We start from the raw sequence: 21,555 nt of genomic DNA, 5'->3' as shown, positions 1-21,555 counted from the left end.
ACTGTTAGAGCTCCTTGCTATGTAAACCATTAGTTTCATTTGACCCGGCCCTTTCTACTTTCATACACACTTTCTCTAGGAGTCAACATAATACAGGCCTAAATTTTCGTTAAATTTTGACATTAATTTATTATTTTAGAAAATATATTTCACACTCTTCGATCCTTCCTTTTCTTTTTTTTTCTAAGTCATAAAAACTAAGGGGTCCATATGGCCCTGAGTCCCCCTATCTGTATTTAAGCTAGTGTCCTCCAACATGATGAGGATCTCAGCTCGTGACAAGGGACCGATCAAGAATCTGAGTGAGCAAGATTTAATTCAGTTTTAATCAAAATTGAAACTTACCTAGCATTTGATGATTTATTCCCCTATTGTTTTTTTTCTGTCAGAAAAAAAAATCACATTAAAATTCTCCCCATGAGCCGTCGCGTTTGGTGGTAGAAATTATTATTCTTTTTAATGAGGGAATCATTTTGGCAACCCTAGATCCAAGACTTACCCTGGGCCCCTGGCCAGCTCATCTTGATTTTTTTTTTTTTTTTTGCAAAATGTATGATCACTCGGCGTGAGGATAAATGTATGCATTTATGCAAGAGGATTTTGGCTCGCCATAAACAGAGTGTTGTTCGGCTGCCCATATAAACTTGAGCATGCGCTTGTTCGATTTTCTATCCTAGCTGCCGACTTGGCCTCAAGCTGCCGCCAGCTCGCCGACGGACTCCGCACCCACGTCGCTAGCTAGCTAGCTATCTCGCGCGCTGCATGCATGCGCCTTCCATTTCCTTGCCATGCCTTGGCCTTGCAGACCAGCGTTCGAAGACGGTGGCGTTGGTACCGTCTAAATAACTTTGATTTAGGGATTTGTTGGAGATCATTCCTATGACTTTCAACGGCATTGACATGTCTAGCAAAAAAAGAAATCTTGTGAACAACTGGCTACGTATGAATAGGGGAGATTTTGATCTTTTTCATCGACCAAAAGATGTTGATTTTTTCAAAAAACTTGAAGTTCCTTCATCTTCAGATCTCGAAAAGGACTTGCATGAAGCCGGTTTTCCCATGATTATCAACAATGTGCTGTTCGGAGAAGTAACAGGACATAATGATAAGGGTAAATACTATAGGGGAGTGACTATTAATGCGATAAGTATACCCAGTGGTAGGCCTATAGACCAAAAGCTTCGGTCTCTGTTAGTATATCAAATCTTACATGTCTTATCCAGCTTAATCATTGGACCATTGCATATAAAAGCTTTTCATGACAATAGCTCTGATGACAGCATAATTATTGGTCATCTGTGAATTTTTATACGCCCATCTCGACGGGAAGTTTTATGGTATCACGCTCTGTGTCCGTCCGTTAACTTTTCCTTGTAAACATGATAACTTCAGTTGAACTTAACCTAGGCTCATATAATTTCGTGTGTATGATACTAGCATGGATCCCATAATAACTATTGATTTTGAGGTCAAAAGGTCAAGGTCACAGTGACCTTTTTTCATCGTACCCTTCTGCAGTCCTTGTAAACGCGATAACTTCAGTTGAACTTAACCTAGGCTCATTTGGTGTGTATGATGATGCTAGCATGGATCCCAGGAAGTCTATTGATTTTGAGGTCAAAGGTCAAGGTCACAGTGACATATTTTTATCTTACCTTTCTGCAGTCATTAACTTAACCTAGGCTCATTTAATTTGGTGTGTATGATACTAGCATGGATCCCAGCAAGGCAAGGCTATTGAATGTGAGGTCAAAGGTCAAGATCACAGTGACATGTTTTCATCTTACTCTTCCGAAGTCCTTGTTAACACGATAACTTTAGTTGAATTTAGTCTAGTAGTTTGGTGTGTATGATACCAGCTAGATCCTAGTAGTTCTATTGATTTTTTTAAGGTCAGAAGGTGAAGTCGCCATCTTCCACTTTTCTTGCTTGACCAATAGCTCCATTTCCCGCGTTACAGACATGTGCTCACCTTAGCGACACTCTTGTTCTTCATGGTGTCCTAAGCACTCTGTAGGATGAGCATTTTGTTGAGAACCATCAGATTTTGATATTATTGACATTTGGAATGGTCATATTTCATTTTTACAAGGTTGATTTGTAGGCAGGAAAGTGATTGTCCACACCCTGTTTATTTCTAGTGATATTTTGCTTTGTATGATTGTGAAATTAAGGAAAACTTTCAAGAATGTCATAATTTCCTTATTTCATTTTTTACAGTTAAATTTTGATGAAGTTTTTTGCCTTTTATTATTTTTATTATTTCAAATCAAAATCGGACTGCATCATATTTATAAAATTAATAAAATACTATAAGTGGATGAAAGCTAATAATATGTGAATGGTGTACAACCTCTTCTAAGATTTCTTTGTTTTTCTTAATGTCTGCGATATATAGGAGTCACCAAACTTCCACGCTCAGCCAAATATGACGTCATCCAGCTACATCCAGATACCATGTCACTCTGTGGCCTATGCATCGGCCAGCCTGCCATCCTCACCCAACCGACCCCTGCAGCTAATGGAGATCAGTCCAAGTCCATCTGCATCGTATGGCCTGTCACAAACCTCCCTGCAGGATCCGTAGGTATCCACAGGAGTCTTCAGAAGGTCCATGGATGGAGTGAAGGAAAGATGGTCAAGGTGGAAGCTGTCTCTGGGAGTGTGGCAGCAGCTTCTTCAGCAACAGTTCTTGTTAGGTAAAGTTCCTTGTGAAGTGGAATAGATGGCTCAGCTAATAGGGCTGCAACTGGGCCTTGTGGAATGCTGGTCACTCTATTCCAAGCTATTTGGGGAAGTTACAGTTTGATGCAGAGCTGTTTGAGCCCTGGTCACATGTTTTGTATGGTGACGTTGAAGGTGTGTCCCAGACGTAAATTGTATGTTTGGAAAAAAAGTACACACATATGATATTGCATATATGGGTATTCAGTCAATGTTTTTATGCAATTTTGCAGCTAAGACAAGCAAATTTTTAGAGGGGAGGGATGACATTTTTATAACCCTTTCATTGAGACCCTGATAAGGTGGGTTGGGGGTACTAAGGAGAAAAGCTGTGTTTTAAAGCAGCTTTATTGTCTGATTCCCATGCAGATCTCACTCGTTAACAATATCATAACAGGTGATATAACGTAGTACCAATATCCAATGTTCATTGAAGAGTTATTGTTATTGTTGTCATATTAAGTAGCTCTATATTACGCTAAGCCATTTTAGGGGAGGGGGTATCTTAAATTGATCCGGATTAGGAGAGGTTCAATTATCAATGTTTCTATCAATTAGAGGGTTGGCAAATACAAGGATGTAAAGTTCTATTTTGGGGGTCCTTTTTGAGAGTTTGGCATCAAAATAATCACTAATGCCTGCAGACATATTTACTGTGAAGCATTTTTCACATCCTTTTTGTTACTAGATTCTGTCTATAAAGCAAAATAACTGGGTCAAGAATTAAAGGGATTCTCTGGGCTGAAAATATTTATATCTAAATAAATAGAGTAAAATTCACAGAGCAAAACGCTGAAAAAGTCATCAAAATCTGATAACAAATAATGAAGTTTTTAATTTTAAAGTTTAGCAATATATTGTGAAAAGCTATCTGCACATCATGAATATTCGTTAGATGGGCTGATGATGTCACACCCCCATTTTCCCACTTTTTTTCTTATGTTATTAAAGAAACAATCATGATTTCATATAATAACAAGAAATCATGATTGTTTCTTTTTTTTCATGTATGTGTGATTGATATGTCTTCCTTATATTGAAATAGTTGCAGCAATGAATATCTGATGCACTTAATCAGTTATTCCAATTTTGTTGGTTCTTGAAGGAAAAAAAATTGAATAAACCTAATTTCATATCATAAAATACAAAATCAGTTTTCTCATTGAATATTCATGAGACATACCTAGAACTGTTTCACTGGAATAATGCAAATCTATAAAAATGCCATGACTTTGTTATTCCTTGTCCAATTTTGATCAAATTTTCAGTATTTTCAACAGGAGTACCCCTATTAAATTTCTATTTGAAATATCTTAATTACTTACGGCTATCTGTTTGTCAATCACGGAAGTAAATTTTCTGTTCATTCTTTACTTGATTTGATTTTTTTGGGGGGTTGGGTCTTTTTTAATGTCTTCTTGTTGATTATAAATTTAGTCATACTTTGTTTTCTCTTTCATTCTCTTGGTTTCCACAGATCTTATGAAGATATATCTGCAATGCAATCTTCAGATTTCCAGAACTTTGCTTCCAGATACTTGAACTGCAAGCACATAGTGTGCGGGAGCTTATTCAGTCTCACTTACTATGGCAAGCCGGTTGATCTAGAGGTAACTAAAATTACTGCACAAACGGGTGCTGAACCGTCTCGTTTAGACCAGTCATCTATGACCACCCAATCAGCTGAGAGACTGATCAATGATCTAGAGAGAACTCCAGCATCAGTGTCAAGTGATGCAACATCACACCTGAAGAGGACAGACATCTCTAATTGCTCCTTTACAAATAATGATGAAGGATTAGGTGATACAAATACATCAACAAGTAGTGATGGTGGTATTATTAGAAATTCTAGTAAGGTTGGCGCAGCAGACTTCAGTTGTTCCATGGTTATGGATTCTGCAAGTGACTTGGAAAAGGATTTCAGTTCTTTGAATTTGTCAGAATCAAGAAGTATCATTGCATCCTCAACACCGAAAAGGACGCCTGGGTTATCTCAAAAGCCATCACTAGAGAAAACAAGAGATTCTTACTCAAGAAGTCAGTGTGTCACAGAGGAATCAGGGGTGTACAGGATCACCAAGACAACTCACATAGAGATTGTAACCTCTGAGCAAGAGAAGAAATGTTCAGATCAAGATGAACTTATCACTAAACTAGGCGGACGTGTGACCTTTGACATGATTGGAGGCATGGAGAGACAAATGAAGATGATCAGAGACATGGTGATGATGCCGCTCAAGAATCCAGAAATATTTGCTTCTCTTGGTTAGTGATTTGGCAAGTTACATTACCTTGTACCTTGTAGAAGTTTTCCCTGAAGTTCTCCATCAGGAAATATTACTCAGGGCTGACAAGAGTGGGGGTATTATTCCTAAATTTGGGGTTATGGGAGGGCCTTTGTAATTTGGTTACGAAGATTCAGTGCTTTTTGAATGAACACTGGTTAGTTTGTTCCAGTAGGCTATTTTGTCGGGTGAGAACGAGTATGCAGCTTTGTTGTGGAGATGAAGGTAGAGTTTACCCTGTATTGTCGATTGTATTAGATTAGTGACTCTAATTCCCCAAGGTCTGATTTTTTGTGGACCAGTTCGAGTCATGAAATAAGTCCTCATACGAGTAAGCTCCTCTTCCTTCTATTCCTCTGAATACCTACTTTATCTGCTAAATTAACTTTATTTTTAACTAACCATTCTGAACATCCCAAGTTTTGCATTACTCTAAATTTCCTATTGAATGTGGAAGTGTCGTGGTGTAGCGGTTCTGACTCTTGCCTTGTAATCAGAGGGTTGTGTGTTTGAATCCCACCTTGGCCTAGCATCCTTTGGCAAGGCGTCAATCCACACTTTGCCACTCTCCACCCAGGTGTTAAATAGATACCTAGTAGAATGTGAAAGCCTATGTAGTATACCTAGCAATCAACTCTTATTGGAATGCTCCCTAGGGAGTGGAGAAATATACATTCTGTTCAGATATATCAGCATCCGATGAAGGAAGTAATCATAATTGAAATGTAAAGCACTTAAGAACAGAATGTAATAAGTGCAACATAAATGTAACTATTGTTTTTATTTTATTTGTAGGTATATCTCCACCAAGAGGCATTCTACTCTATGGTCCACCAGGAGTGGGTAAGACAATGCTTGCTAGAGCAGTAGCCTTTGAATCAGGAGTCTACACAGTTATCATTAATGGACCTGAGGTGCTCAGCAAGTAAGTCATATACTGGTATGAAGTTTGTAACTGTATGCCTCTGATTTGTTAGAGTGAGACATACCAAATTTTCACTTTGGGGTTTGGACATTAATGTAAAATCATTTTCTTTATCAAGAAAAAAAAACATCTATTGGAAAATGATAATTTTTGAGTTGGGTGTACATGAATTTGACTTAGCATAGTTATACTGTTTGATGTTTGCTTTCCACTCAGACACCCAGAAATTGTGATAATAACAATTATTAAGTACAAAATGCTCTTGGTCAAATTATATGCTGTTATATAATTCAGTTTCTCGCATGTTAGCATTCAGGTAAATATGATTAGTACAAGTGAGATACAAAAGCTGCATGTCAATAACATATACTACTTTGATTTCTGATAAACTCTTGTGAATACTTGCAGATGCTTTTCTGACAGAACAAGTACTGTACATAACGTGGATTCTAAGGATGCTAAGTCATTCATTTACAGTGCGTTATAAAGGGATTACATTGATATAAGTATTTCGTTTATTTATCAATAAACCTGTGAGATACATGAAATAATTACAAAGTATTCTCAATCTAACCCTTGACAGGTTTTATGGTGAATCCGAGTCAAGACTAAGAGCCATGTTTGAGGAAGCTACTAATAATGCACCTAGTCTAATCCTGATAGATGAACTAGATGCCCTTTGTCCTCGTAGAGAGAGGGTGAACAGTGAACTTGAGAAGAGAGTTGTCTCAATGTTAATCACTTTGATGGATGGAATGGCACAGGTAAATGCTGCTAGGTGTCTTTCTTTCTCCACCCCCCCCCACCACACTCCCCTTTTCCCTTCCACTCCCCTTCCTTTCCCCTCCCATTACCTTTTTACCTTGTAGTAGTCCCCCCCCAGTCCTCCATTAGGAAATGTAACTCAGGGCTGAGAGGAGTGGTGATATTATTTTTATTCGGTTTTAGGAGGGCCTTTGTTATTTGGGTAATGAGGATTTCAGTGCTTTTTAAATAAAAACTTTTCCTGAGGCCTGTTGAATAAAACTTTTAACCTGAGAAAACTGGTAAAAACTGAAAACTAAGGTTAGTCTGATTTCCGCCATTGACTTTATCACAGGGCACAAACTCCGGTAAAAACAACCTGAGTTTTCTCAGGTAAAAAGTTTTATGCAACGGGCCCCTGGTGAGTTCTTTCCAGTGGGCTATATTTTCAGGGAAGAACAAGTTTGCCAGCTTCCTTGTGGAGATGAAGGTAGGGTTTACCTTGCATTGATGATTGTATTCGGTATTCTGATTCCAAAAGATTCGAATTTGTATTAGCGACTAGACAAGTTGAATGTATGAAGTTTGTGAACTCTTTGTTCTTGAAGAGAGGACAGAGGACAAAAACCTACACTTTCCCATCCCCTACCCTCCCCCTTCCCCCTCCCTTTCTTCCCTTCCCCTTCCCCTCCCTTTCCTTTCCCTCTCTTCCCCTCCCCTCCCTCTCCCCTTGTCATCACTCCTCCCCTCACCCCACTCCTCCCTCTCCCTTCCTCCTGCTCCCTCGCCACCATCCTCCTATGAATAACCTGTGTGTGATGTTATTTTACAGAATTCATCATCACGTAGTCATGTCCTTGTTCTTGGAGCAACAAGTCGTCCTGACTCCATTGACACCGGCCTTAGGAGACCTGGAAGATTTGATCGCGAGATTGAAATAGGTGTTCCCAATGCAAGAGAAAGAAGACAGGTTCGTTGAATAAAATTGCATAAAGTCTCATCATATGGATTGGCAAAGCTTATCATTATTTATGTTCTGATATGAAGAGGTAACCCATTTTTGTTTATTAATACATGTATGCTTAAATAGTCTTCGAAAGACTATGTACTGTTATGGCTGCATATTTGGCATAATGCTTTCATCATGTCATAGTCACATGATATAATGATTTCATTATCATATCAGGAGTGGTGTCAAATTATATTTTGTCCATACAAGTCTGGAATTTTGTAGATATGATTTGAATACATTGCACTTTTTTTTGTTGCCTGATGACAGAAAATCTTGTGTCTCTATTTGATTATTTTTCTAATACCATTGACTCTGCATACTAAATGTTGGTAAGATCTATTTTTCAGTTTACAACCATTTGAAAAAACCTTTGAGTCAATATTCTTTTGAACAGAAATATGACTATGCCCACTGTGAAAACCACCCACCCATGTTATATTATCTCTGATATGAACCATCCGTATCTGTTTCTTGCTAGGCCCTGTATAGTGAAGAGGCAATCTTGATTTAGATGATGTGAATTTCTTAATAATACGTTCATATTATGTGAGTCACCTTTCACTTCATAGTGACACTTCAAGAAATAAAAATGGGGGAGGGGGAGAACACATTCACTAACTGAGAAGCACAATATTCAGGATCGTTTTTTTTCCTCTCATGGTGAACAATGAAATTGACCTCTGACACGATATTTTTTCATGCTTCCCGAGGAGCTAATTTCTGAATCTTATTTTGTATCTTAAATATTGTAAGAAAAACTGATCATACATTACCATTTCATTAACTACCCTGATTTTTTTTCATTTTTTTTTTCCAACCTAGATACTTGAGAAATTGACAGGTAATCTATCACATAGCTTGACAGCTGATGACCTGACAATGATATCTGATTCATCTCATGGTTATGTAGGTGCTGATCTAACTTCATTATGTAAAGAAGGTACGGTATCTTCAAATTATTACAAATTGCATTTTTATGTGCTGCTGAAGAATCTAGGTTTCCATGACATTAACTCCTGCAACAATTGCACTTACTGAGAATCCACACATTTAGCGAAACATAATCCCAAATTAAAACCTAAATCTAACCTTAATCGCAGTCCTGACATAATTCTGGACCAATATTCAAATCATTACTCCGACCCTAACCCGAATGTTAAGAGACATTATCGGAGGAGCACTTGTGATGTCGGAAAATTTTGCGTTACTGAATGTAGATACTTTAGCATCAATTTGCTTGTTTATATTTCATTCCTGGTGTGTAGCTGGATGTTAGAAATTGTAGTGAACATTTGTGCTGTATTACTGTAGAGCACGTAGAGACTTCTGATAAAGTAAGTGTTAAGTGCTATATGAGCAAGTACATGTATTATCTTTATTGTACATGAATAGTTTGGTGAATGGACATGGGTAGTAGTATATTTGCAGTCCCATTTTATGAACCAGAGTATTTTATCTGTGTTTTAATCCAAACCCAATTATCAAACAATTCCTAAATGCATGTTTGATTAAAAATAAAATTCATGTGTGATATCTCCATGTTGAAATAGAGTCACCAAATTCATCCTAATGTACATTTCTTGAAAGTTAAAAAATAAATTCGACCTAACCAATGTCAAAAGTCAACTTCTTATAAAGATATTGCTTTTTTATGGTTCAGAGATTCACCAATTTCTTTGCAATTTCTTGAATTCTTCCCAGGGAGTGGGAAATGAGCATACATTATTAGCAGAAAAGCCAGAAGAGATTGACCTTAGTAATAAGTGCTATATGATAGTGTAATATTGTTGTTATTCTTGCCTCTGTTTGTTTTATTTAGCTGCGATGTGTGCTTTTGAGAGACTGCAAACCTTGAACCAAGATGTAGTAAATGGGAATAGCATATCCTCAGGTACAATCACCAAGGAAGATTTTCTCCATGCTATGACCCAGGTCAAACCCAGCGCTTTGAGGGAAGTTGAAGTTGACATACCAAAGGTATGGAATATCGAGTAATATACATCATTGAGGGCAATAGCAGGAAATGTTAACACAAAGTACCTATGGGGTTCCATGACATTTGCTCTGGTGACAATTGCTTCAATGGAAATTCTGTACATTACACCCAACATAAAACCTAACCTCCAAAACTAAATAAACCACTATCCTTATCTTTACATTATTCTGTACCAAAAACTCTTTTACAGTCCTAATGCTAGCCCTATGCCTTGTGAGATATTAAGAAGACTGGAGCAATTGTTGCAGGAGCATGTGACATGTTACCACATATGGAACAGTTGTAACATACCAAGGGCGTTTGGACTGTTTCATAGATAAGCCAATGTGCGTAATTATTCAAATGCCCAAGTAAAATGATGTTTATTGTGTGTTTTATATGTGTTGTAGGTCCTTGATAACATGGCCATCAATGCAGAGGATTATCCTTTGTTCATGGGAGGGAGGGGGATCTATTGGTACACCCCCCCCCCCCCATACAAAAGATAATCCTCAGCTCTGATGCTTATGATAAGAACCTCCTCATGGATTTTTTATTTTTTAATTTCATTGAAGGCATTTCATTCTTATCTCAAGGACCTTTCTTACTACTACTACTACTATGGTATGGTGGTGGTAGTAGTGGTGGTGGTGGTGGTAGTGGTGGTGGTGGTAGTAGTAGTAGTGGTGGTGGTAGAAGTAGTAGCAGCAGCAGCAGTAGTAGTAGCAGCAGCAACAGAAGTAGTAGTAGTAGCAGCAGCAGATGTAGAAGTAGAAGTAATAATTTTGGTCGAAACAGCAGTTGTAATGGTAGATGTAGTAAGTGACTATTTCTTTTCTTTAGTAATGGTGGTTGTCATAGTAGCAGCAGTAGTAGGAATAGTAGATACATCATACTTTTTATTGTGTACTGTTGAAAGAATGAGACACTTTATTCAATTTGGCTGCGCCTTGTTGAATAGAGCATCTTTCTTTCACCTTATGCAAAATTAGTCCTCTTCAAATCCACATTTTCAATCCTTGTTCTTTCTTGTCCTGCCTTTTCGTTTCAGGTGTATTGGTCAGACATTGGCGGACAGGAGAGCATCAAGCTCAAGTTACGTCAGGCTGTGGAATGGCCTATTAAACACCCAGAATCCTTTGCAAGGCTTGGTGTGTCCCCTCCTCGAGGAGTTCTACTCTATGGTCCACCTGGTTGTTCCAAGACCTTGATAGCTAAAGCCCTGGCCACAGAGAGTGGTCTCAACTTCATCTCTGTGAAAGTAAGTCACTTCCTTCATGTTAAAATCCTTGACACGGCAGAGGAGTAGTGAGGCTGAATGCAGTATAAATGTAATTTTCACTATATATGTATCTAAGGTCCATCATAAACATTTCCACAAACTTAAAAAATCATTGTTAATGTTCAGTTAAAATTTGTAAGGTTTGGAGGGGGTGGGAGACTGTCCCAATATGCATTCAAAACATTTTGATTTCATTCTTAGATAATTCCAAGTTTTGGGATCCATTCCTGAGGCAAGATGTGATGTTTATTTCCAACATTTTAACCCTAAATCTCCCGGGGTATTTTGATTCTTGTCATTACCGGGGGGGGGGGCATTATGGCCCCCCCTTAAGATCTCAGCCACGGAACGAAAATTTGCATGATGGTAGAGAATGACGTAATCTAGGCAGTTGCATTGGTAGATTTCACTGAATTCATATATTTTTATTTTATATGAATTGATTATGCTAATTTATTCATGAAATCATACTTTTTGCTCTGATTCACTAAATAAAGCTCCTAGAATGCTATTTTTTGGTGAAAATATTCTTTATAGCATTCATAACAATTGTGAATGAAAAAAACTCTGGTACCAAGACCGATTTCTTATGTATTTTATTGTTTTAAAATTTCTTATGTATTATGTGGAAATCATTCCAGACTTAGTTTTTATCATAAACAAGGCAAAATCAATTGAGCTTGGTCAGTAAAAGTAGAAATGATGATACATTTATGAATTTTGGCTATATACACAATTTGCATTGGATTTGTACATGAAATCACATTTTTGAGCAATTTTGGGTCTGACATGCACTTTCATAATGTTGCCTAATTTCGTAACCGCGTACCTGGGCGTCACAAATTTGGTCTCAAAATTTGCGCGAGACTTGAAAGTAAAAAGTCAGTGAGCGGCGAGGTCAAAAAATTTTGCGCGGCAGATATATCGCGAAAGTTGTCGAGGGGCGCCATTATGCCCCCCCCCCCCGGGAGAATTAGGGTTAAGGTGTATGTAATCATATTGAAATTGTGTTTGCACTGCTCTTCTTGAATGCACCAAAATCTCTGTTTTCCTGAACCATTTCATCCAGGGCCCAGAGCTCTTCAGTAAGTGGGTAGGAGACTCCGAGAGAGCTATCAGAGAGGTTTTCAGGAAGGCGCGGTCAGCTGCTCCAGCTATTGTCTTCTTTGACGAGATAGACGGTATTGCAGTGGAGAGAGGAAGGTAGGTTTCACCAAAGGAACCAGTCCTGTAATGTATGCATACTTTTGCACATGTCAGCGAATTCTGAGGTTTTGATTTGCTGAGAAGTACTGGTCTCTGGCCGTTGTAATTGCACAATGACAGTGCTGATAAGGTTCATGAAACTCTGCCCAAGTGGGTGGTTCATAAAGCTGTTTCGAGTGACTCTACGAATGACTGGTGATCCTTTCTTGTGGTAAATAATACACACCAGGGGAGGGTTTCATCAACAAGTTGTCAGATCTGACAACTTTCTTTGATTCTGATTGGTTGAGAGGCACCATTACTATGGCAACTGTTAGATAAAACAGGACTTGTCGGATAAAATATAAGACAAATCCTTTCATGAAACGTTCCCCAGATTTTCATTTGTGTTGATTTAGTTCTTTAAAAGGGATCACCAGTCTTTCATTAAGTCACTCACCAGGGGCCCATTTCATAATATAAAGGACTTGCAACTGTTGTAACGTTGTCATAATGGCAACTACCATGGCAACAGGGCTCAGCAGCCAATCAGAATAAATGTTTCCAAGGTAGTTGCCATAATGGCAAAGCTACAACAGTTGCAAGTCCTATATTAAACGGACCCCTTGTCTGCAGTTGAATCAATTTACAACATCCATTGTTACCTGGAATACAGGCAGATACATTAACACCCAGTACTGACTGCACACAAACATTGTTAGCGCTAACAATGTACTAACAGAGGACCTGTTACAACTGGTAATGTGACAGTGATGCCTAATATTACAGCAATGCATTATTAACACATTGAAATGGCTGTTTTGACTTTAGAATCCGACAGATGTGACAGGGCTTACTGTTGGTGCTCTGTTAGGCTAACAATCTTTCTGTGCTGTTGACACAGGATGGATGCAAGCTACTAGGCCAAGCTCATTGATGATAAAACTTAACTCCATGTTCAAATTAAATTTATTCCTTCTTCTTGTATGTAATTCAATCAGATTTCAGATTCTTTCAGGTTTCAGATTCTTTGATTTTTTTTTCTTCATTTTTGATTGGTTTATTTCCTCGTCCGTAGCTCTTCTGGAAGCAGTTCTGTTGGTGACCGGGTTCTTGGTCAGCTGCTTACTGAGTTGGATGGGGTAGAAGGTCTAAGAGATGTGGTGGTTGTAGCTGCTACCAACAGACCTGATATGATAGATAAGGTAAGAGATTATGACTAAATGAACCCTTTCACAATAGAGGGCACCCTTTTCACATCCTGCAAGGGAAACTCTACTATATTACAAAGTAATTAGTCAAGTTTTTTTACCATTCTGTTTGGTCTGGGATTATTTTCCAGGAATCAGGGGTCTGTTTTATAGAGACGCACAATTATTAGTACTACCAGTAATCATGGTAGTTGCCATAATGGAAAAGTTACCATAGTAGTAACTGTTAGAAATGGCCCCAGGAGATATCAATTAGTGCAATATAAATGGCTTTTGCATTGCAAAATTTGAACAGAAAATAATATGAATGACTTTTTTTTTATCATTGGATATCAGGCACTCATGAGACCAGGTAGATTGGATCGTATCCTTTACGTATCATTACCGGATGAGCACACTCGGAAAGAAATCTTTAACATTCAATTCAGGAAGATGCCCATTGATGAAGGCTGTTTGGTTGAGATGCTCATCAAACAGACAGATGGCTACTCTGGTGCAGAGGTAATGTTTGGGGAAATAATCTAAAGATGAATGATTATTGATCAATGAAAAACTGTAATTTTCGGTCCCTCTTGATGGAATGCCTGCATTTGGTTTCTTTTGTAAATCATTTTCCTTTACAGATAATATATCACTCAATTCATTATCTGTTCTATTTACAAAGGTTTTTCTTTGCATAATTACTTAGGGACGCTTTCATTATTAAAAGCTTGAGACCATGTGGAAAGTGTTTGAAACCTTATTGAAGCTTGCATGGATCCTACAGCAAACCCTACTATCTAAATATATACATAATCAGAGATGCCAACCTCCAAAAAGCAAAAACAGTATTCTGAGAGGAAAAAACAGTATTTTGATATTAAAAAAAGTATTTTGTAAAATATAACGAAGCGAAACGACCGAGCCGGGGAGAGGGGGTGTGCCTCTCCCACAGTAAGGAGATTTTTCAACTTTGGGGTTCAGAATCCTGCATGGTGCATTCTCTGGTAAGATGATTCCATTTCTAACAAAACGCATTCATCAAACTAGAAAAAAAAAAAATGAAACCGGCACGAGCGAATAAAATTTATATGTCTTAAAAATATGCAATATAAACAAATATCTAACCATAGAATCTTACAGCAGGCACTGTCGAATTTAAAGTGTAGAATAATTGTCAGGATTGATTAATCATACCACACACTGTTTTTAACAGACTAAACACATGTAGGCTTACAGTGGAGTTCCAGTTCATGCATGATGCTTGACTCACTGCCATACTGCTTTTAATAGGCTAAATACAGTTGAGTTCCAGCGGATGAATAATGCTTGATGCCAAGTTTCACATCCATACTGCTTTAAACAACATGCTTATTACATACAAGTTCCACTTTATGTATAATGCTTGACTCACTGCCAAACTGCTTTTAAACTGGCTAAACAGATAAGTTCCTCTTCATGCACAATGATTGATATACATGTGCTGTACTTCTAACTTCCATACTGCTTTTGATATCAGACAAAATACAGATGAGTTCCAGTCAAAGTTCTGCAGCCACTGATTCACAGCTAAATTCTTTATAGAAGTCTCTGAGTCACATTTAATACATCTAGGTAAATTGTTAGAATAGCAGAGAGTATTGTAGTTTAAAAAGTGGACATGAAAATTCTTTTTATTGTAAGTTATTTACTGACGCTGGTTGCTGCCTTCTTACATGCCTCCAGAGTAGCATCAGAAAAACTGGTTTGGTCGGAAATCAGTTGCATTTCTTCTCACAAGGCTAAAAAGCCTTTCATCTGAAGCATTACTGTGGGCAATAGAGAGCACCAGGAGCATGACTTTTGGGAGGTACACATATTTCTGATTCAGAGAGGCATCCTTCATATCGGAAATGAGAAGCCATTTTGTGTCAGCTCTTTCCTCCAAAGGGATGCCAGGAAGAGGATCTGTTTGGAAGTTGCCATACTCCAATTGAAGTTCATCCAGCTTATCTTGCATGTACCCAAACCTTCTCACAAAGTAAGATACACAAGCAAAGCTTGTTTCCATCCTCATCCTTGGATTTGCAACATGGCATGCTGTATGACTTCATCCTCAAAAGGGAACTTGGCCAGAACCTAATTGCACACAGACAGAAAGTACTTCTGGACTGCTGCAAAGAACTCTGTCTTTTCATCCTGGGTGAGCTTCCCAGAGGCAAGAAATTCTCGGACAGCATTTCCTCGAATCAAGTCTTCATTGCTTTTCTGATTCATTTCAGATTTGTAGTCTACCAAGCTGATTTTAGATGCACCAGCGAACTAACAGATCATGGAGAAGGCATTGTAGTTTGTCATTCAGATGATTGTACATTGGGCTGACATTTTGGATGAACAAGCAGTACAATTTATTCCTATCCTGAAACTTGCTGAAGATTCCACCAGCCTTGTTTGCACTCTGTTGAGATGACCCAGCAACAGTTCTGCCTTGTGTTGAAGACTTGGTACTATTGGATGTCATTCCATTCTTGCTGAAGGTGTGACTATGTGACCTTGAACAGGCAAACAACTTTACAGTACCCTGTGATGGACTCTTTACTTGTTGACCACTCAATGATGAATCTTTACCCAAACTTGCAAGCGGATTCTTACTAGAGGCCAGATTCACTTTGATTTTAGACTTTGCAGTGGTTGTAGTGCTTTCTTTGACCTAAAAAAGGAGTAGGAAAATAAACATTTGTGATTTCTTTTAACAATTTCATGGCAATTTGTTTCCATTTTAAATATTTCAATGAATGGACTTATCCCTTATAAAATTCAATATTCACTCAGTTATTCAATGCTGGGTGCTTTTCTTCTTTGCTTCGGTCATGGTATTAGAAACACCAGTTGAAAATGTCTTAGCTAAAGAGTACAGGGTCTTCAGGGTGCATTGGTTGTTGAATTATATTTGATTTCTAACCAAGATTTACAGTTTATGATAACTTACATTATACATGAAAAGTCAGAAAAGAACAAATATCCACTAAGACTAAAAGAGCAATGAATGGCTCAAAAAGCATCAATCAAAGACTGATTACATGTATTAGCAGATACAAAATTAAATGGATCATTCAGATGCAAATGAAGTACTCACTGAAGTATGTGGTATCTTGAATGACTTCATAGCACTGCTCAGAGTGAGTGAAGATAAAGAGGCCAGAATAGGATGCTTGCTAATACTCTAGTTCTTGGTTGGATTGGCAGAACTGTTAGTGGTCATCTTTCAAAGTGAAGAAAAAGATCAGGTAAAATTTAACAACCTTATTTTGTTGAGTAACAAATCACATGTATATTTATTTCTGAGGAAATAAATCAGTATTTAATCATCAAATTGGCAATATTACTTTCTTTATTTTATGGCAATTCAGTGAAACTTGATGTTTTGTGTAGACGATATAAACATTTGGCAATCCTTTCCGATCGAAAAAGTTGCCAATTTGCTCCTAGAATAGTAATCTTCAATCTTTGTATATGTTGCCAATTTAAGAATTGCAGATTATTATGCCTTTAAACTGACAAATGAGGGGTCCTTTTTTTCAGAAATTGTTTCTGTCATTTGGTATAGTCTTTGGTATTTTATTTTTTAAGTCAATCAAGAATGATTGTACATTGGTCCACATTTTGATATGGTGTGGTACTGAATGGGCTAACACAGTACATGTAAGTAAATGTTTGACATGGTATAATTAATTTTAAATTTAGTACATCATGGTCTGAAGTTGTCAGGTTTTACTCATTTTTTTTCAAACTTACGGAAGATGCACATTTCTTGATTGCACATGGGTTGGTGGATGTCTTGGCAGATGACTTGGCAGATGTTTGAGTTGAGCCTATTACAGAACCATCTTTAGAGAGGTGTGTACCATCTGGACAATCATGGCTGACTTTTTGCTTCTTTGACTGGGGAGGGACTGATGATTCCTTACATTTTCTCTTTCCAGATTCGGCTCCAGATTAGAAGTATAGCTGAAGTGGGGTCCCTTGCTCCAGCAGTCTGTTCAATGCATTTTCCAGGGAGAGCCACCTTGTACATACATGTCGCAAAATTGAATGAGTTTGAACACCACACATGGTTTGGAAGATCTTGAACTCTTTGTGGCGTTTGCTAGACTTCTCCAAGTAATAATACACTTGGATCAGTAAGTCATCTGGAGGAAATGGGAGCTCTTGTGCCCCCTTCTCAGCTGCCAAATGTAGTCTATGGCACAGGCATCCCAGTGTATAGAGGTTAGGATTTGCCTTCTTTATGAAAGCAGCTGTCCCAGTCAGGCTCCCCATCATGACGGCTGCATTGTCTGCAGAAAAACACAAAACCCATTCCCATGGGACACTGTTCTCCTGAAGACCTCTGTCAATCATTAGGAAAATGTTTTCTGCAGTTGATCGCTGTGGGGTAGTTGTGGAGTATTTCAAGCAAAACACTGACTACTTGTCTTTCATCAGGGTCAAAAAATCTCAGGATGATTGGTTACAGTTGTTCATCAGCACTGCGATCTGAGCTGGCATCTGTGGAAATGGTAAAATGTGTCTCTTTGATCTTCTTCACAATATTCCCTGTAAAGAAAAAAGTCTTGCTGAAAAACTACCAGACAATGACAACTCTCGACCAACTGGACCAAATCTTCTGTGCTCAATCTTGGTCAATGTCTTTTAGGTGTTTTTTCCGTTTGATATGGGCAGTAATGTCATTCGCTCCTCCTTGTGAAATAGTGAAATAGTGAAATCACATTGACAGACAGTGCACCCTGCGGTAAATTCATCCAGTTTGGAACGGGTAATACAAGGCCACCGAGTCTAGTATTCCTCTCGAAACATCTGTTTCCATCGTGATTTAGACTTGTGATTTAGAGGACGAAGTTGACGCCATGATTAATCGAGACCCGACAAATTAACAAATCAAGACAACAAATCGACGACGATTGTGCACCAATCACACACACACGGGCAAAACATGTCTTCGCATTTACATACTATGGGGATCCACTACATTTATACAGTACAGTAGTACAGCGAGCTTGCTATGCTCAGTACTCGTGTATGGGTTGTCGAACACGCGCACCAGCACACACGCACCACCACATTAGGGATTTATGCATTAGTAGAAATGCATAATTTATTACCGCACTACCAATCGTAATGCACACTCGCCTGAAACACCCAGCTAGCTACACACAATGCATATTGTACACGATTGAAATTTTAAGAAAACATATTTTACAAAGAAAAAAGTAATGCCGTATTTTGGGTGAAAAAACGTAACAAATACGGCAAAAATGTAGCGGTTGGCATCTCTGTATAATAGTAGCCATGAGTTTTAGCGGATGATAATAATTTGTTTATTTGCTGCCTGATCAAAATGAAAGTTTTTTTGTAAAAACCCAATTATGAAGTAAGGAATGGACTAAGGATTTTATATTTTTTTCCTGTAGCTTTTTTTCTATAATGAAATCACTAACTTGTACAAAAAAGATGGTAATTTGCAAAGAAAGAAATAGAAGAACAGAAAAAGGGTGCTTAATACTTAAAATATCAAATTTCAAATTTTGTCAAAGAATCAACTATTAAAATAAGATTAAATGGTAACCGCACTTTTTGAGGTTGGGATAATAGATGATACTTGAGTTTTATGCACATTATTCTCCCTTTACCGGGGCTTTTTACAGCCTTTTTAAAGAAAATGTCTTCCTTTTAGTAAATTGATTTACAACAGAACTCTAATTAAGTGTGGACTCAGCCATTCCATGCTTTACGTTTGATAGTCACCCTTTTGAAAATATTGATCTTTCTCTCTAAAAGCAAAGTATGAATTATCAAATTAACAACCATTTCAGGAATTTGCACAAGTATTAATTTGCCCCATTAATGCTTTAATAAGACTATTTTTTTTCATGGAATATCTGTTCATAATTCAGCATTTCATTTATCCAATTGACAGGTCGTAGCGGTATGTAGGGAAGCAGCATTATCAGCAATGCAGGAGAGTTTGGACATCCAAGCGGTCAGTCAGAGACACTTTGACCAAGCTTTGACCAATGTGAAACCCCAGACAACCCAACAGAGCATTCGGTTCTATGAGGAGTACCAGAAGAAAAGTGGCCTTCACTCAGCATGATAATATGATGACCATCCATCCAGTGGTCAACAACATTGGTCACTTGATGTGAACTTCATCCAGCATAGTGGGCAGTTATGACTGACCAATGTGATGGCCATACAGAGTCTGCTATCTTCAGCCGAAATACCAGCTCAGCTCAGGTACAATGTAGGTTTGATGTATCCTGAAGTTTGGTAAGAGCCACAAGCCTCAAGAGACCTAAAATAACGTATTTATTAGCTAGAAAATATTTGCAATTACAACTAATAAATCACTTGTAGCTGCAGCAAATCAGTTTACACTTTGTATTGCATGGAGCAGATCAGCAATCAGTTGCAAATTTCCATTCAATTGAAAAAAAATGTTTAATTGATTTGAGGATGCTTTATAGATTTGCTATTGCCCAATAGCCTGATAGATGTTCCTTTACAGTAAGAAATGTTCAGAGGTGGTATTTCCATAATGTTTACATGTTTGTACTACAGTATGTTTGAATTGCAAGAATGAGGAGGTGCTGTTGTGGATGGAGGTTTTGGTTGTGAAATGGCTGAATCACCCATTTCTGTGATCGTTATATGTGATAAGTTTTAAAAAAAAATGATGCTTTGTTGGATAGACAACTTTTAAGGCATTGTTCTGAATGAGCTCTGACTTACGATAAAGTACTCTTTTTTTTTCTTCAAACTGCCAATTTCTGCTGAACAACATTCTGCTTATTCTAGTTTATATTAGAAAATTTTAAGGAACAAAAGTGTTATGCAAGCACGGGATTTAAAAATTTCAAACTGATGAGACAGACAAATACTTTTTCTTCTCTACTAGAAACCCATGAAACCAACCATAAGTTTATCATTATTTGGCCCAAGAAATTAGAGGAATCCTTTGCACAAGTTCAAATAAACCATTAATCTGTCTCTGATTGCATGACACACCAATACACCCTGTACAGTCCAGTGAACAATGTCTCTGGGTGATTTATTTCCGAATGGTATCAAATTCCTCAAAGAAAACACAGTAATCTGCCAATAATTCTTAATTTGGTTGATACACATATGACTCTTGAATTATCCTATTTGAGTGGGGAAAAATGTAATTTGTTTTTAATACAAACAAAAGAAATTATAGGAATTTAACATACCCTCTATCTCCAAGCAAGCACCCACCATCTGCTCTTGCCTCTAGCTGCAATTTCAGTGCACTCTCAGAGAAAATCCGTGAATCATGAGTGCTGCCAGGCCACCTTGCCACGATACTTTCCAGCATTATCACACATAACCTAATCACGGTATACAGAGAAATGTCAATATGAGAAAGAAAAATAAAACATGGTAAAATGATCGCCCATCCCTGGTCCAAGCAGCCTTGATCTTGGCATTATCCCGACTTGCCTTAAGTAGCTTTGCATTTTTCTTTGTAAGATCTTCTTGAATTGATTTTCTTGTGCGGGCAAGCTTTCGCCTGTGAGACAGCACTTCATATCTCTTCCTATAGGACGTGAACTTCACAATGATTGGTGCAGGTGGATGCGGTTGAGGGACAGTTGAAGATGTAGATGATATGGCATAGGTGTGGAAAGCTGTTTGGGGCAAGCTTTCTGCCCATGGCTTCTTCCGATGTCGTCCTTCTCCAGGTGGGCACAGAGAGAGATTTAATAACCAGATTAATGACAGCTTATCTGTATCTTCATTTTCAAGCTCTGTGATTCCAAAAATGCACAAGCAATTTCTCCTTGAACACTGCTCTTGAGTTTTCAGCTCCCTCTTCAGCCGCTGGATCTCGTATCTTTGGACCATCTCTATGGGCCTTCTCAATCCCTCCTTCAATGCCAAAATGTAGCTTAAGAAAGGTTTTCACAACCTCCATGGGATTCTCATTTGCACTTTGGGGTATTCCAAAATATGAATAAAAAATCTCTCCAACTTTTTTTCAGCTTGCTTCAAACATTGCTCATGCTGATCAATTTTAGTCTCTAATGTTGCAACTTTTTTCTTCAGTGTGTACATACATTTTTTCAAATCATTTGTTTGCTTTCTGTGAAATACCAGGACTTCTTCAATCCTTTCAGAGTAGCCTTTACATTCATAATTTCCTTCCTGACAAAATCTTCAAATTCTG

General features: G+C 37.9%; 1 protein-coding gene across 1 annotated transcript; it reads left to right on the top strand.

Moving 5' to 3' along the window:
* The first annotated feature begins 662 nt into the window (after nucleotides 1-662).
* LOC121410921 (ATPase family protein 2 homolog) lies at nucleotides 663-20,958 on the top strand. The gene is made up of 13 exons (XM_041603312.1): nucleotides 663-1,111; nucleotides 2,399-2,699; nucleotides 4,202-4,992; nucleotides 5,808-5,937; nucleotides 6,521-6,701; nucleotides 7,514-7,651; nucleotides 8,516-8,633; nucleotides 9,513-9,670; nucleotides 10,720-10,929; nucleotides 12,020-12,153; nucleotides 13,214-13,340; nucleotides 13,683-13,847; nucleotides 19,282-20,958. Exons 1-13 carry the CDS (start codon nucleotides 880-882, stop codon nucleotides 19,456-19,458), a joined length of 2,862 nt encoding a protein of 953 aa, XP_041459246.1. The 5' UTR covers nucleotides 663-879; the 3' UTR covers nucleotides 19,459-20,958.
* The last annotated feature ends 597 nt before the right edge of the window (nucleotides 20,959-21,555 follow it).

The sequence above is a fragment of the Lytechinus variegatus genome, chromosome 1, assembly GCF_018143015.1.
Source record: "Lytechinus variegatus isolate NC3 chromosome 1, Lvar_3.0, whole genome shotgun sequence".
Taxonomy (NCBI): Eukaryota; Metazoa; Echinodermata; class Echinoidea; order Temnopleuroida; family Toxopneustidae; genus Lytechinus; species Lytechinus variegatus.
Note: the sequence above shows the minus strand (reverse complement) of the source record. Positions and strands in the feature narration are given on the sequence as shown.

What these genes read in the sequence shown, in the direction of transcription:
- LOC121410921 (XM_041603312.1), top strand. Translation starts at nt 880, where the DNA reads ATGACTTTCAACGGCATTGACATGTCTAGCAAAAAAAGAAATCTTGTG. An exon ending in AACAGGACATAATGATAAGG is followed by an intron (nt 1,112 to 2,398) that starts GTAAATACTATA and finishes TGCGATATATAG; the next exon opens with GAGTCACCAAACTTCCACGC. An exon ending in GACCTGATATGATAGATAAG is followed by an intron (nt 13,341 to 13,682) that starts GTAAGAGATTAT and finishes ATTGGATATCAG; the next exon opens with GCACTCATGAGACCAGGTAG.